The 16,846-nt window shown below is 40.4% G+C and overlaps 1 protein-coding gene across 20 annotated transcripts in view; it reads left to right on the top strand.

The window, feature by feature from the left end:
• PDLIM5 (PDZ and LIM domain 5) overlaps positions 1–16,846 on the top strand; it is a 132,026-nt gene that overhangs the window by 41,442 nt on the left and 73,738 nt on the right. For all 20 annotated transcript variants that reach the window (XM_075090817.1, XM_075090815.1, XM_075090813.1 and 17 more), the window contains exon 3: positions 1,746–1,897. In XM_075090817.1, coding sequence (XP_074946918.1) covers positions 1,746–1,897 — 152 coding nt within the window. The remainder of the gene's footprint in view (positions 1–1,745; positions 1,898–16,846) is intronic.

Raw genomic sequence — 16,846 nt, 5'->3', positions numbered from 1 at the left:
TGGAAGGACTTTTCTGGTTTTGTTTAAATTTTTGGCTATTGTTTTTAGTCACTAAAGATCACTGCTGCAGATGCCTGTGGGACATAGGTTGATGTTGAAAAATGCCAGCCATGTTCTACTGAATGTGAAATTTCCTGCTTTCAGTCTATGTGTTGTCAAAGAATACATTTTTGGAGTATTGCATTTCCATGTGCCTTGCTTCATTAGGCAATACTTTCTCCTCTGTTAAAGTACTTGTCTTAAGGTGCTGTCTGATATGCGACTTACAGCTGTCATGTATTATAGTCTCTGAGGTTTTAGGAAAGCCTTAACCATACTGGGTATGCTGATGGGACACTTTCCGCAGGTTTACCGACTAGTGACTGTTCATACTAGGGACTCAGTCTTCGCGCTTGTGTATTTGATGTATTTCTATCCCTCTGCCATACACAGTTTTGAAGACCTAACCTCACTTCTCCTGTTGGAGAAGTGAACAGTGAGGAGACTGGTGGCTGTGCTTCGGGGTTGGTTATTGTTAAAAGAAACCACAAGGAACCAAAACTTCTTGGTCCCTACTGAATGAACCAAATCAGAGGCAGTTAAAAGACAACAGAGATTAAAGCCTGCCTTCTGCCTCCCTTTGAGAAGTCAGTTACTAGGGCATGACTGTGGCCCAAGGTGAACTCCACTTTTGGAAATAAAGATCAAATAATTCTGCTGTTTGAAGCACCTCCCTAAAACATAGTACTTTCTTCAAGGAACGGACTCATGCTTGGAGGCAAAGGAAGGAGTAGTGATGTTTTGTATGCGCAGCACAAGCAGCTACAACTTCTCTCCTCTAAGATCTGGAAACAAAGAGGGAATTTGCACCATCCGTGACGGCTCTCTGCAGCCAGCAATAAAGTGATTAGCAGATTGAGGACCAGGGATATAAGTCAATGCATAGATCTTACCATGGGTTGCTTTATTTCTCTTTCTGTTCTCAGGAATGAAGCTAGTTGAAATTCAGTGGTATCAGATGAAAAGATTCATTTATTGTTCTATTGAGGTCAATAATGTGAAATTCACAAAAGTTTCTGTTGCAAGCCTGTTTCATTCAAGTGGACCAAAGGCAATTGAGCTGAACTTTGGTAGTGACCTTGATCAAAGAGGCAGACTGCTCAACAGGCCTTTCTTGTTCTGGTCTGAATATACTGTGGGTTGCTGAGAGAAAGGTAAATGAAGTTCTGTAACTGTTCTGTGTGATGTTGAACTTCTGACTTTCTAGTAGTTGCGGCTGGGAAAAGTCAGCTTCACTATTAATGAAGTCTTCTGTGCACATGACCAGCCATTGACAAACACATAAACTTTGAAGAGATTGTTTAGATGGAAAATCTAGAATGGAAAAAGCTGGTTTACAGCCTTCTCTCCTCTTGTGAGAAAAAAAATCATATAGGAAAAGATAAGAGGCTGGAACTTGGCATCCAGGAAACTGTGTGTGCCTGTCCCTGCTGGCATCTCTTGGTGCATGTGCACAGCTTCCAGACAGTAAAGTAGAAGTGGAGCATGATTTGAAAAATAGGCAATACTGTGTGATACTTTCCCTGTCATTCAAGAGAAATAAAACCAAGAACCTATAAATATTGTTTCACCAGAAAGAAAGATAGTGCAGCAGCTTTCACAGGGACATGCGAAGGAGAAAAGATACATATTTTTTTTCTTTCTATGAAACAGTACTGTAATAAACCATCCAAGTTTTGCATTTACCAATTCTTGTGATATTTCAGCTTAACGATGGTGGCAAGGCAGCCCGAGCACACGTGGGAATAGGTGATGTGGTTCTCACCATTGATGGGATAAGTACAGACGGGATGACTCATCTAGAAGCACAAAACAAGATCAAGGCATGTACAGGCAATTTGAACATGACTCTGCAAAGGTAAGATACCTCTTCTTTCTTTCTTTCTTTTTTTCTTTCTTTCTTTCTTTCTTTCTTTCTTTTTTTTAAAGAGAATTAATCATCATTGTAACAGTTGCTCGGAGAGTAAAAACATGTAAGTGGTTTGGCAAAATGCATGGAGTTAGTGGCCACAATGGAAAGATATGCTGCTGTAGCCTGAAATGTGTCTTGATTTATAGCATTTTGGAAAACTTATTAATGTTAATTATGTGAGTTGACAAAGACCTTTTCCAACCTTCTGTCACCTGCTCTACGTTGAATGAAATCTAGTGTCTCTTCCTTTTGAGCTTCAGATTTGTTAATGCTTGTTTAATTAAAAACAGGTCTTATCCAGGCTCTTTTTCCCTCCCTCTCCCCTCACTGACTAGGGGCACTTCTTTTTTGGGTCAAGTCCTACATTGTCATTTTTATTGGCAAACAGAATGACGGATTTATTCAAACAGTTAACCCCTGAATTACATGGATGAAAATACTGCAGCTCAGAGTCACAGAGAGATGTTTCCCCAAGCAATACTACTGCTTCACAAAGCAGCAGCCTCCATTTGCGAATTGCAGTGTCTACTATAGAAGTCACAGCTTGGTCCAGTCTCCTCATTCCTGAAATGTACAGTTTATTGAATGTCAGTGCACCGCTGTTAGCCTGGGACTATGTTTTGGGAGGGACTGGAAGAAGGGAGCAGGACGCTTATGTGTAGGTTATTGGAATTGAAGCAGGAAGAGCAGCAGTACAAGCAAGAATTTCCTTCAAGCTCTCGAATGTCTCCTAGGGCTAAATATTGGCTTTTATTAGAACACTGCTATTTTTATTTAAGGATGTGAGTGAGCATCTTGGAGGAGGACTGGCCTCTGAAGCCATCCTATAATGAGAACCATCTCTTCTTGTTATCAAAAAAAACAGCGGCAGTTGCACCCTGTGATTGCTCTTTGTGCCCACTTTCAGGAGCACCACCTTCCTCAATAAGTGTTGGTTGAGGCTCGTAACAGTATCTCTTCACCAGTTACTACGTTTTCTGGCAAATTATCCTGCCGGTAATGAAAGGACCACCTCTTTCTGAGAGTTCATCAGTATAAGAATAGAAGAAATTACATGGTTGCAGGTTTGGCAAACATCCAGCTCTCCAGGGTGGTGATGCTTGTTCCCAGTCCTATGTGAGGTTTTGTTGAATGGTTGTGTGAGTGATTTATTTTCTGAGAGCCTACAGTTCAGCCCTGCTTGTTGTTTCTTTTTTTTCCTGTTGTCCTGCTGTACTTTGCTCCTTAGCTACCCTTAATAAAGGACTTCCTTTGCTCAGCCTCTGAGGAAAGGAGTATCTTGTGGCATGGTTCGTGCCTAGGGCATCTTCTCGAGTGAAACTTGTGAAGTTGGCATTAAAAGTTTCTTGATGAAACAGAGGTATTATACCAGCTCATCAGAAGAATCACGCATTGTATCCAGCGTGTCATTGCTTCTCTGTCTCCCAGTAAGGCAGGCAGGTCGTTTAGAAATGCACTTTCCAGGAGCTCACTGAGTCACTGCAGCAGGCAGCAGGGAGTGTAGGGGTTTGGCCCACTTTCTCCCATCACCATAAATTGATGGGCAGGGTTATTATCAGATATAGGAAAGAAATAGCAGGTATGTCTCAATCAGGCAATAACTTGTCTGAGGCTGCTCTGCTTGGGTGCAGGGATGAGTGGTTTGAAAATCAAATTATCCTGGTCCCCTCCTGTTCTCACCCTTCCTACCCGGCGTAGCATCTGACTCACCACCGTCGGCTACCTGACAGCTGAAGGCTAAGTCAGGATCAGACTAGCAGAGATCAAAGGAATAGCCTCGGTCCCAGCATCTGGGGGTGGGACAGATGTCCTCTCTTGCAGCTCTACCGGTCTGCAGTCCCATGGTGTCAGCTGTTTCTAATTCTGCCCAGATCCCATGAAACCAAAGCCACAGATAGTGCTCTCCTGGCTCCTCTGCCTATGAAAACTTCCTTGCTCTGATTGCTGTTTAGCAGGAGATTTGCTTCAATTGTTTGTTTGTTCTTTATAGCCTGGAAGAAAGTGCTTCCTGGAGTCAGACAGGCTCATGCTAACTGCAGATGCTGAATGCCCATGGGAAGGACAGCTTGAGAGCATAAACAGGGTGGCAAGATAAGCCGTTTTAATATTGAGGGATCTCTTTAATGATACTCTTCTGTTTCTGCCTCTTCTCCCAAAATAAAACCAAACTAAATAGAATATTTTGAGCTATTATTGTTCACATGCAAGATTAAAGAGACGCTGTCAGTGGCAAACAATCTTGTCCTTCAAAACACAAGTTGGTGCCATAGACAGGAAAATCTAAGCAGTATCTAATATTGTTTTTACTGCTTTTAATTATCTTTAGGGTTTTTTGCACTTCTCTGAGCTTTAATCTGCTTCCACACAGACTACTGATATCTTGAACTACACTGCAATATTGTTGAGGTTAGTCTTGGAAGAGTGTGTAAATTCTTAGGTAACTGCCCTAGTTTGCTGCTGCTTTAAAGCAACACAATGATTGGTTGGTTAGTGGTGTAACTCTGAGGTCCAAGAAAATTGGAAGAGCATTATGGCTTAAGCTGATAGCTTTTGCATTGTGAGTATGTCCATGTGGTGTTTTATAAAAGATGTGAAAGAACTCAGTTTGCTCCAATAAGTCATACGAACCAGAATGTATTTTGTAAGTTCAATTTGGTACGTTTTTGGTGGTAGCACCAAGTGACCTTTATTTGTGATACATTGTAAGAAGTACTGTGCTCTCATTTATGGATGCCTGCTTCACTCTTGATCAGATATAACTTGACACAGATTCATGTGGAATATGTGGAAATTAATAGAGTGTTGCAGACTTAAGTGTAACGTGAGGGTAGTGGCAATATGGGGAAGAACGGCTGGGTATACCACCAGCCTCGCGGCATGTCAGAGGTGGGACTGGCTGTGCTGTTTGCTAGGGAGGGATTAGCCAAGATAATCAGTAGTTATTTGACAAAGAAATGGGGTCTTGCTCTGGCTTTTTAGTGGGCTTTTTGGTGTGTTCTGAGGATCAAAATGATAGATACCAACGTAGAAAAGCAGTGGTATGCCCTAGGGGTTACTAGGCCAGTGAACCCGAGTGGTTCCCGTCTGAGGTTGATGAGCTCCAGCATCCCAGTTTGCACAGTGGCCGGGACATAGTGACAGCTTGCCTTTTAAAAAGGTACAACGGAAACTTCATGAGTCTATGTGGCAAAGGCAAGAGAGGGAAATCGCTATGGTCAACTTCCTTATTATAAATATTTTAACGTGATATGCTTTTGTACTGTTGGTCAGGTTTTCACTTGACTTCCTCTATTCTTTATGTGCCAAGTGGAAGAAATAAAATTGAGAAACACAATAAATGGCAAGAAGTAGCTTGCCTGGGAGGTTGGAAGGGATATTTAAAGCAATGCCTTCAAAAGCTTTACTTACCGGTTTAAAGCAGTGTATTTTTGGAGGCAGATGTGCATGTACCTCTTGTGGAAAACCAATTTAGATGTTTTGCAACTTGTAAATGAATGTTGGCAAAATATTTGAAGGGAGAATAAAAGCTCCCTTTTTTACTGTATAAGGCAATGTCACATGTTGTTTTTTTAAATATGTAATTGTTCTCTGCCCTGGTAGGAACTGGAATTGCAGCTGTCACAATAGCAAGTCCACTTTGCTTGGAGATCGCTTAAATACAAATAGATTAAATTGTGCTTGCCAGCCATGTACAGTAGTAGGTGCCTAAGATTTGCATGTGTTGGGAAGTATTTTTTAGGTATATGTCTTCAGAATTAATTTGTTCTGTAAGCAAGTCTCACTGTTTATTATGAAGGTTATAATCTTTAAATCCTGTAATAAAAATATAATTTTAGTGTGTTGTTTGCTCATTTTTCATATTAGATCTGGCTTACAAATCCAGGGTATTTTTATCTTCTTTTTGTAACATACAGTTTTACCTTCTTGATAGTTTGTTGTTGTGATTTAAACATTAAATGCATCGCATAGGGAATTTTTCCTTGTATGTGTCCCTCCCTCCCTGAGATCTTGCTCTTTTGCACCCCAATACTTTATTTTTTAGTTAAAACCCTTTCCTGGTTCCCATGAGGACAGATGGAAACCAGATGCTTGCTTTTTGGATATATTTTCAAGTTCAGTTACTTAGTGTGGACTTCCATAAATAAATCTGTAAGTTGCTGAACAGCTAAGAGCCACCACCTATTTTTTAAATATTGGTTTTGGGGACTGTTTCTCCAGACCCCTGCCTTCATGATTCTTTGGAATTGAGAAAGACAAAGAATTGTATATTTCTTCTGTTACATGAGATCATGATAGTCATGAAACTTCTGGAAAAAGTGTCAGGTAAAAAAAGAAGCATACAGAAAAGAAAAATAAAAAAGACAAAGAAAAAGAAAAATACAGAAAAGCCTGGATATTTCTTTTTGCTTTTATAATATAGAACTTATTTACTACTCTATTTCATAAAACAGATCTGCCCAGCTATAGTGTGCTTTGTAAAGGAATTCTTTCACTTCCCCCTATGAATTTAGTAATTTAGGACAAAACGCATTGGGATCGCCTGGTTTGGGAAGTAAAGGGAAGATTCTCAAAGTTGTCTACCTCTCTCTTGCTATATTGCAGTGCTTCAGAAATCTTTTTGGGTGCTGTAGGTTGGCAGTGAGCCGTTACTGCAGTTCTGCTTCCAGCTCTTCAGTGGATGACTTGATAGATTTTTGCAAATGAACGTGGGTGTTACAAAGCAGGAGATGAATTTCAGTGATGGCCATGGGTTTGGGTTTTTTCCCCTTAAACCTTTTAAAAGCACAGGGTTGCCCAAGTGTCACAGGTGAGGCTAGGGTCTGCTGGATATTTTTAATGTCCGTGCTGACAGGACTTGAAACCAAAATTCAGATGAGCCTTAAGCCCGTGTTCTGCAGTTGGTAAACTCAAGTGTTAAAAAAAAGTGACACGTTTGATATGCTCGCCTGAGTGCGAGTCTTTATCATACCGTTCTCCCTCATCTTTTCATTTTTTCTTTCAGGAAACATGAAGTCTAGACTTAAGAACAGCTGAAATGCTCATGATTTGAGGTGGGGTAATAGGGAAAAAATGTTCATGGATGACTTGATTTCTATTTTCTAAGGTCATTTTTCAAGTTATCCATTTCAGAAATGGTTGTCTGCAGTAAGACTAACTCAGTATGCTTTTTACTTACTATTTTTATTGTTCCCAGTCTTGCTTTGATTATAAAAAAAATATAATGATATTACCATTTATTGTGTTCAGAGCCCTGCTCTGCTTTGGAAATGCACAAGGAGGAAGAACGTTTTGCTGTGTGACAAATGTGTGTTCTGACAAACTATATGGACAAAACGGATGATCTTGTTCCCATTTTGAAGATGGGGAAGTGAGACGCCTTGACGTAGAGCAGGTTTCAAGCGACTTGAGTACTTTGCTCCTCAGGTGTTGAAATAGTCACCTAGCATAGGTTAGCTGTAAACTATTTAATTTCACAAACAAAAAAGCCAGCAGTGTGGGGAATGGCACCGTGGATCCGAAGAGCCAGCCTTAGTCCCTGTTACAGGGGGATCTGAAGTCCTAAAGTTTAAAAGTTTAAATTGCCTCTATAGAAAGGTGTGAAAATAGTATAACTGCTAAATAAAATGGCAGGAGAGGCCATAAGAGAACTAAAAGAGGGGGAGCTGGCAGAAGAATACAAGAATAGAAAGGATTTCAAACTGTTAACAATACAGGCTTCACTTTAGATGATGGTTAAAACTCATGCTTTCAGGTTTATGAGTCATGGGTTCCTTGGGGTGGATATTTTGTTTCCATAAACCATATAAGGATGAGCTTTAAGAAAGCTATGATAAGAATGCATTCGGAAGCCTTATTTTTCTCCAACTTTGGTTTGCTAGTCATCATCATTTCCCTTACATAGGCATTTTGACTTTAGCTACGTCCTTCGGTGATTTGCTTTTCTAGTACACGGAAAAGGGTTGTTTGTCCTTTGCCAGTTGAAGAACATAGGCAATAAATCCGTTGAAAGCATCACAACTTTTGAGTAATTTTTTCTAAACCTGAAGACCATTTTTTGCTGGAATCCTTTTTCCTGTAATATTAATTTTTGTATAAGTCTTCTTTCAAAGATGTCAAAACTGAGTGTTGGTTGATTAAGGCAGTAAGCACTGTTATCCCTTTTTAATTGAGGGAGTTGAGAAACAGAAAAAGTACAAAACTCAGTAGAGGTCATATGGCTAGGAATATATAAACAAACTATATTTATATTCTAGCTGCTAGTCAAAACTTTTGGCAATTTATTCTTTAATACTAGATTGTTACCCTCAATTATTAATATTAGTTTTCAGTAATTAAGCCTGAAAAGAAATTGGCTGGAAAATAGTGCCTCCCAAACAGAGGTTCACTTCTCTTATTTAGCTTTGAGATTTGGTTATTCCAGGTAGTTCACTCAGTGAAGGCACATATAGTGCTGTGAGACTTTAAACATTCCTGTTGAACTTTCTGTTATTGACCACAGACTTTTCTGAAAGTTTTAGTAGAAAATACGTAACATACTTCTGATCTGTTGCTGATCCTAAAGGTTCATAGCCTCTTCTCTGCCAAATGCCAGTGTTTCAGCAACTTGAAGCCTTAAAGCTCTCTGGTTTAACTTTTTGTAGGAAAAAAGAATCAGTTGTCAAAGTTTTCAGTCACCTGTAATCTCAAAACAGTAGAGGTTTGGGGAATGAAACTAACCAGCTTAGTGATGCAGGTACAGATCTGCCTTGTTCTTCCGTGTATTAAAATTCCCGAGTCTTTTTTTTTTCATACTATTTTTATGAAATTATGTGGAAAAGTGTTTCCAGAGAAGCATTCAGGTTACAAAGCCAGGTATGCAGAAATGGGAAAATGTGGTAAAGGAAGAGTCTCCATTAGAAACAAAAATATATTACTTACGGCTGCAGGAAAGAGCCTGCATGACCAGGCAAGAAAAGCAATAAGGTGAAGCAAAGTAATATGTCCCTCAGAGTTTATTGGTTAAAAGTATCTGGTGACTTGGTATGTAGTCCCTCTCATGATCCCAGAATTCTCTGTTTCATCAATCCTCAACTCACGTGTTTTCATAAACTTTTGTTGAGAGGGTGGAAGGGGAGGCGAGCCGTGCCAGTGGGGCTGTAATGGGGAGTCAGCCAGGAAGGCAGGTGAATGTGAATATTTGTATAGGTTGCTGGGGCTGGTCTTGGGAGCTGTTTTCATTACGGAAGTGTGAAGGACTGCACATGTATCTGGTGTGGGGCTGCCTGTCCTGCCAGGCCCTCATTCTGCCTGTTTTGGAGTTTGCTCCATGGCATGATGTTGCTGAACGGGGCCGAGGAGAAATGCCGTGCAGAGCTGGGGCTTGCCTGGCCCTCTGCACCCAGCGGTGGCCGATAGAGATGTTTGGTACTCAGCGTGTTGAGGAAGAGGTAATTCAAGGTTGTGTGCCTCACGGTATGAAAATCACCAAGTGCTTTTGTCAGCCTGACCTTTGGGTCTGGAATTAACCTGACCTGCAGGACCAACACTGCAGCGCAATGTACAGTTAAGTGGGTGCTGCTGAGAAAGTAATTTTAAGTCTGCAAATTGGCAGAATCCATTTCCGAGCTGGTGTTTCTTTGAAGTAAATTCTGTGAACTCTCTGCAGGCTCCTCAAATTCTTGTGAGCTTTGTAAATGCCAACTTCAGGGCTTAGAGGTGAGGTGTTGCGGGTCCAGAGCCTGGCAGATGTCACCTCTTTCTTGGCTCTGGTGGTGGTGTCTCTTACTGAAGATGTCCTCCTCTCCTCAGAGCAGGGGCTCGTGCCTTCCCAGAGCACATCTGAGACTGCGGCTGCTGGTGTGTGCCTAAGGCACAGGGTGACAGCTGACCTGGAGCCTTCCAGGCTCATACCCTTGCATCAACAGGAGCCTTTCTAAAGCTGAAAGGGTTTCGCATGTGGCTTTTTATGCTGTACATTGCAGTGCAAGCAATTGAGTCATCTTAAGTGCCTGTTTTGTCTGGTTTTGATATTAAGAGGCATTGGGTAAAAAGTTGTCCAAAGAATTCAAAGCTAATGAAGATGCTGGTTTCCTCTTTGCATACAAAGGTGTCCTGGTGCATAAGTATATGCACCTTTTTTTTCTTTTTTATTGGAGGCAAGGAGCTTTTGCTCCTAATTTAGCAGCTGAACAGGTTTTGCTAGCTAAGCCATGCGTTTGGAAAGCCTGCCCACAAATGAAATAAATGGAAGGGTACAGCTCTGGCTTCAGCTGGAATTCAGAATCTTTTGTGGTGCGCAGCACTTTGCTGCACGTCAGCTAGCAATTAGATGAACCACAAAACATGCTGCAGCTAAGTGAACCTGACAAACTAAAGACTTGCCTTGAAGTTCAAAGGGGAGTTGCTGGGATGAAAATGGAAGGTTGCAGGGTAAAAATGAAGTTCAGTGACTTTTGCAGGATTATACCTACCCGTCTGCCAGAAAAATGGGTGGGAGTGAGGGCTACTTAAGCAATAGCAGCCTTCCCCCGCCATGTGTACCTTAGAGCCTTCCTGCGGATCTTTAGAGCTGCAAAAGATCGGTATTTGTAAACGCTGCTCAGTTTCTTGAGGTTGATCCAGTATGTAGCACAGGAACATAAATACAGTGGTAAATACAGATAGTGGACAATGCCAGGTGCCAAAGGTAGATAATTTTTTACTGAATGTCAAAATGTTTCCTTCAACTTTAAGTTTAAAGAATTTTTTACTTTAATTTCAGTTGCACTTCCACACCACCCCTTCATTAATACCACCACAGGCAAAGAAAATGAAGCAAAGGAGCAGCCCTGGAATTAAAAATTTAATTTGATGAGGGTTGAAGAGGAAACATGTAATGTGGGTTTGTTTTAGTTTGTTTACCCCCAGGGAAACACAAAATATTGTGTTTGAGTTGCAACAATTGCAGCAAAATCACCATTATGCTTTTGGGGTTTTGTCTACATACTGTATCAAGGTGGGCTGAACCAGAGGGCAATCAGATTAAGAGGGTATTTCAAAGCTTCACCTTCATTTGTATGAAAATAAGGAGGCCATTGTGAAGTAATTGCCTCTCACAAGCTGGAAGCTAATAAGTTCAGCTTGGGATAAACTTTCAGGATTCCTACCCTCATAGTCCAAGTCCTCGACAGAATAGGGGTTGGTCAATTGAGAGGCTGCCTGGGAGGATAGCTCGGATGTTACAACCAGCAAAGCCTTATTAGCAACTGGGTGGGAAATGGGTTGGGGCATCACTATTTTTGAAGGGTAGTGAGTGCTTGTGGGAGGAGGTTTGCAAGTCTTGTGTCATCTGAGAGTCCTTCACTGAAAATGGAGGGAGAAAGTGTTGGATCCCAGAAGTTCCCGCCTGTTTGCAATGGATCAAGTGGTAACTAATGGGCCTTAACTTTTTTTCCTTAACCAGTGAGAAATGCCTTTGCTTTGTATAAGCTGCTTCATAGTACAGACATCTGACAAATATGGCAAAATCTAACTCTGAACTTTGTTTCTTAATTAGTGGCTTTTTTTTTTAATGCTTGTTTTCAGACAGGCAAATAAAGATTTTTTTTTTTTTTTTAAATAATGTGATTTTGTTGACCCTATGGATGTTTGCTCTAAGGTCCAAAACCATACATATGTTTCAGATATGTTGGGACTATCCAAAGAATAAATGTTTATCACCTGTTGTTATATGGACTATATTCTTCCTACATTTAAGATATGAAATTAATGACCTTCCATTATAGTTCCACCACAGGGATTAAACTACTCTGATGTACAATGATTTGAGACTTTTAAGACACAGATTCAATTGCTAAAACAAAAAATATACAGTGAAAAAGGTTATACACATTTCAAAGTGGTTTTACACAAGCAGATCATTAAAAAGGTAATAGTTTTGGCTTGGTGTTTAGATGTACAGTAGTTTAGAAGCCTATTTTGACTCTATTTTGAAACTAAACTAAAACTAATCTGTGCTCTAGCTGAGATCTGACACAGCTGATTTCTGTCTATGAAGACAGGAACAAACAGTGATGATTTATTCAAATGTATTTTACCTGTAGGAAATATCTGGGAATTAGAGCATCTTACTTGATCTTGGCATGTACTGGACAGCCAGTATGCCTCAGTATGTGAGGTGAGGACCAGTTTGCGGTGCTCTGCCTAGTGGGTAAAAGACAAGTTAATGATAATCTATTGCTTGTGATTTAAAATAACTTTCTGCAATACCACTAGCTTTCTCCTGTCCTTCAGAATTTGAAAAAGCTGAGATGAGGCAGTGTCATTGTGGGCAGCAGAGAATCACCTAATGCACTCCACATGGTTCCATTTTGTATGTTCTTACTGTAAGCAAGAACTAACATTTGCAAGCTGAAATTTAATACAGAAAATATGACTAGGTTGATTGTGGTGGTAACTAGTATTACTAGGAGTCTGACCATTGACTAACAGTAATCTGCAGGTTGCAAACTCCTCAAATTAGTTTTGCTTGTCTTTTATGTTTGTTCACCTTCCAGGTGTTTGAAAAGCCTTTTCATTGCTATTGAAGGGTAGAAGCAGAACATGTACTGTGTGTTCAAACATCCCTATTTTGAAGAGGTGCAACTCTTCCTAATAATAGCATCTTCTTTAATAGCATAGAAGCTTCTAAGTAGTAGATTGAATTTATTTCTAAAATACTAAATACATGTACTTTAAGAAAGCTTAGTTTTGTTCGTGCAAATCTTTATGGAAAAAGATATGGAAAACTAAGCTAATCATTATGGAAGACTAAATAATATCTTGAAAACCACTGGAGTTAATTTTGCAGACTATTGATATCTAGGTGATGTTCAATAAAGCTTCTATTTAATAGGTAGAAGTGCCAGCTTCCTACATGAGGGGAAAGCGTTTACTCTCACCGGATGGTGCAATAGCAAATCAGCTTTTCTGTAGTCATTATATCCCAGGTGCTTGGGGCTACACCCAAGCAAGTCTCAAGACCTGTCGTGGCTGCAGACGTACACTCTGTGTAATTTTTAATTTTTCCTTATCTCTCCTCCCCACACAGGTGATGCTGGGTTGTTTTTTTCTTCTTTTTTTTGGGGAGCTGGTTTTTGGGTTTGGGTTTTTTTTGTTGTTTCAGAAAAAGGCAGAAACCAAGCCATTGAATACTTCAGGTTCTGATGGCTGATAGCTAAGCAATGTTGTTTACTCTTAGCGTTTTTCCTGGTTAAGTCCTGCGTTTTAGTTATTCTGAGGAAAAGGTTCACAGCTGTGTTCCAGGAAGCTCTTCTGGTAACTATTTTCCTCCCATTTGTAAATAATCCTTAGAGGGGAGTATAGGTGTTCTTTTTTTTTTTTCTTTAATGAGTTACAGCAAGCCATCAGAAAAGTGATATTCTTAGGATTTTGTTATATTTTGTTTCATTTGAAGTGACCTTCATGGAGTATTATTGTCCAGGAGGCCTTTGATGCAATTCTGGCTTTCATTTCCTTCTTTTTCTAGTGGACTTCTGTGATATTCATGGTGACAGTCACAAAAACCCTGTAAGCATTGCAGCATAAAGTAGCAAAACATTTTTTTGTTTCTCTAGTAACGTTACCTACTGCGTGTGACAGCTAATTGCAGCTTTTTATAGGATGCTATATTACTTGCAAAATGATTTCCATTAGCAATCTTGATATTTCAGGTGTTGTTTGTCAGAACTGATTTAGTGGTTAAGCATAGGTTTTAAATTCATGAGTTCTAGTTCCATTTCTGGATTTGCAGCAGACTTGGTTTGGCTTTAATGTTTTACTTCCTAAAACCAGAAATTTCCTCTTTTTTATGCAGATAATCTTTATCTACTCTTCACACACTCAAATCTGGTCTTACATGATAGCTGTTGAGGCTCTGAGGACCTCAACAGAAGATACTGAGAAAAATAAAATATCCTGATGACCATCAAATCATGGCTGACTATTACCTGTCATTTTTGTTTAGTTCCTTGTGAACTAAGTGTCTGTGTTCTCCCCCCAATATTTTCTTGTTGTTAAGAACCCATAGGCAAATATTGATTATTGTATTTATTTTTACATTTGTTTCATACATCATTTGTTGATGACGTAAATCTGCTTTGAGCTGTTAAAGAATATTTAGGTTTTGGAGTGCACACGGGTTTCACTTCCTGAAGAGAATTTTCCTACAAGAAAATAAAATGAGAAGAAAGGTGTGCTCTTGGATGCTCTGGTGCAAAACACACTGTAGAGTTTCATTGCCCTGTAAAATAGACCTGAGAGTTTCATCTCTTAATGCTGCTTGGTAGTTCAATATTAGAAGTAAAAATCCAGCTTTGCCGGGTGGCTGAATAACAAAGATCTGCGTGTATATTAATTTTCTTTTCTACATCCCCACCACTGCCTCACATTTTCCGATGGGACGTGTTTTGGCCTGACACAGACTAGGATGTGTTTCAGTGCAGGTGTTCTGGTCTGAAGCCTGAAAAATAATAGAAGTATTGAAAAACTGTAGGGATGGCTTTTGTCTTAGTGTACTGGATAAGTGAACCTGTTAGTCTGGTATCCAGACCCGTTGTGGCTGGCATCTGATGATTCAGCAGAGGAGGGGGGTGAGAAGTAAGCCATGCCTTTGGAACCCCTGCGTGCTTACACAAGAGATGTGGGTTTGATTATCATAAACGCTTGTAACTAATAATTAAATTGGGGTCTTATGGGCGTTGTTCCATATACCCATCAACATGACTCTCGTCCCAGGCAGGCTGACAACATCAAGCTGTGTGCAGGTGGAAAGTATTTTCTCATGCTAATTTTTTTTAAATTGCACTTTCCTTCAGCTTTGTGCAAAGTGCACCCCCACTTTCACCTAATGCATGGTGGGTTATGCAGGAAAAAACTGTCAATTTTCTTTACCCACTTCTATGCACCTTTTCCGGTTTTGTCAGGATCTGCACCAGATCTGAGCCTTTGTTAATTTTGTGGTTTGAGGCCTGAGCTAGGAAGTATTGAGGATTCACCTGCTGCCCTTATTGCAACCAGAAAAAAATAGGCACTTTGCCTCAGCAGTTGCTCCTGTGCACATCACAGAATCACAGAATGGTAGGGGTTGGAAGGGACCTCTGGAGATCACCTTGTCCAACCCCCCTGCTTGAGCAGGGACAACCAGAGCAGGGGGCACAGGAACACGTCCAGGTGGGTTTTGAATGTCTCCAGGGAAGGAGACTCCAACCACCTCCCTGGGCAGCCTGTGCCACTGCTCTGTCACCACATTCTTTTACTCATGGAGCTGCAACAGTTTCTGGTCTGGAAAAGACTTTGGTTCCCAGGTAGGATAGAGCCCCAGAGGACATTGTTTTCTCCTGACCTCGTGGTGCTTCTGGTGGAACCCTTGTGTGTTTGAGCCTCTTCCCAGAAAGTGCTTGGAAGGAAAAACTTCCCTTCCTGTGATGAGTAAGGAGGTTTGAGAGACTCTGCCTCAACTTTATAAAGGTTTTGAACTGTCCTTTTAACCTACTTATTTTGTTTTGTTTGCTCCGCAATCCTCCTCTGTCTTGCGCATGACCTGACATCACTGGCTGCTGCTGGAGATGTCAGACCCTTGCTCTCCCCAGCCCGGGGGCAACTAACCAATGCAAGGGAAGTGTTTGATGCTGCCAATTTCAGGGAGCTCTGAGAAGTGGGAATGTGGGCGTCTGGATGTAGAGTATAAAGATGAGAGCAGAGAGGGCAGAGCAGGGTGAAAACAATTGTCAGGAAGAATATTATGTTTCAAAGAATGAGGAAGAACGGAAAGAGAAATAGCAAACATGGGGGAAACCCCATAAAAGTTATGTGGCACCTCCTCAGCACAGAAATGTTAGAGGTGGTTCCTATCATTGAATGACCGTCTTGTCTTCTGTCAAAATATGACAAAGAGCTGTCTTTGCTTCTGATCCATGAATTTTTAAAACAAAAAATGCTAGCAATGAATGTATAGGGATGAAAGGAAAAAACCTTATTGCATATATTTCAAGAACACTTTGAGTAGTAATTTGTCTGCTGAAAAATTTGGGCAAGTTTGCTCCCTTGCCGTAGACACTCAAAGCAGGACTCAGCGTAGCTACAGTGGAAGGGTTGTGTGCCAGCTTGAACCAGAACTGGACTTAGATTTTTTTTTTTTTTCTTAATGACATCTACTGCCCTTAAAAACTGAGTAAATTATTCTTATTCTTGTTTATTTTCTGAGTTTAGGTTTAACTGAGCATGGTAAGTGAACATCGGTGCAAGTTTAAGCTTTAGCTTTTTTCTGACATTCTTGTGGACTGTGTAAGCAGAGCAGAGTCTGTCCATTACAATGAAATTTGCAAATTATTTCAATTTCTGTTATGTTTAAATTCACAACAGATTTAGATGCTTTAGTATTTTTGGATCTTCAGTATTCCTCTTAACGCCTTACAACTTCTAAGATTATAATGTCTGCCGAGTATTTTTCTCCATGTTTTTGGAGAGCTTTAATTTCCTAACATTCCTAATTCTTACCAAGATACAATTAAAATATTACTTTAAAAACCCAAAACAAACAAAAAAACCCTGAAGGTTTTAGAAGTTAGTTTTATGTGGGTGTGGCTGAGCATGAAATCTTCCAAAGTGAAAATGGTGACATTTGAGAGGCTATAAGCCATTGTCTGAGACACACACAAACTTCACAGAGAGCTCATGTCAGCAGTGAGACTGCTGCAAAGCTGGTGGTGGTGTTGCTTTCTGTTTGGAATAAAGTCTTCACTGGGCAATTAACTGGGTTTTGAGTGGCAATTGTTTGGGGGGGGCTCGCTTTTTTTTGCTTAGTCTGTTGTTTGGGTTTAAGCTATGACTGATTGCTGCTGTACAAGAGGGGACATCTTGGCAGAAGGGAATGAATTATGGAAATAATGTGACCTTTGG

This window comes from Phalacrocorax aristotelis, chromosome 4 (assembly GCF_949628215.1).
Source record: "Phalacrocorax aristotelis chromosome 4, bGulAri2.1, whole genome shotgun sequence".
Classification (NCBI taxonomy): domain Eukaryota; kingdom Metazoa; phylum Chordata; class Aves; order Suliformes; family Phalacrocoracidae; genus Phalacrocorax; species Phalacrocorax aristotelis.
The sequence above is the reverse complement of the archived record's forward strand: the minus strand, read 5'-3'. Positions and strand labels throughout refer to the sequence as shown.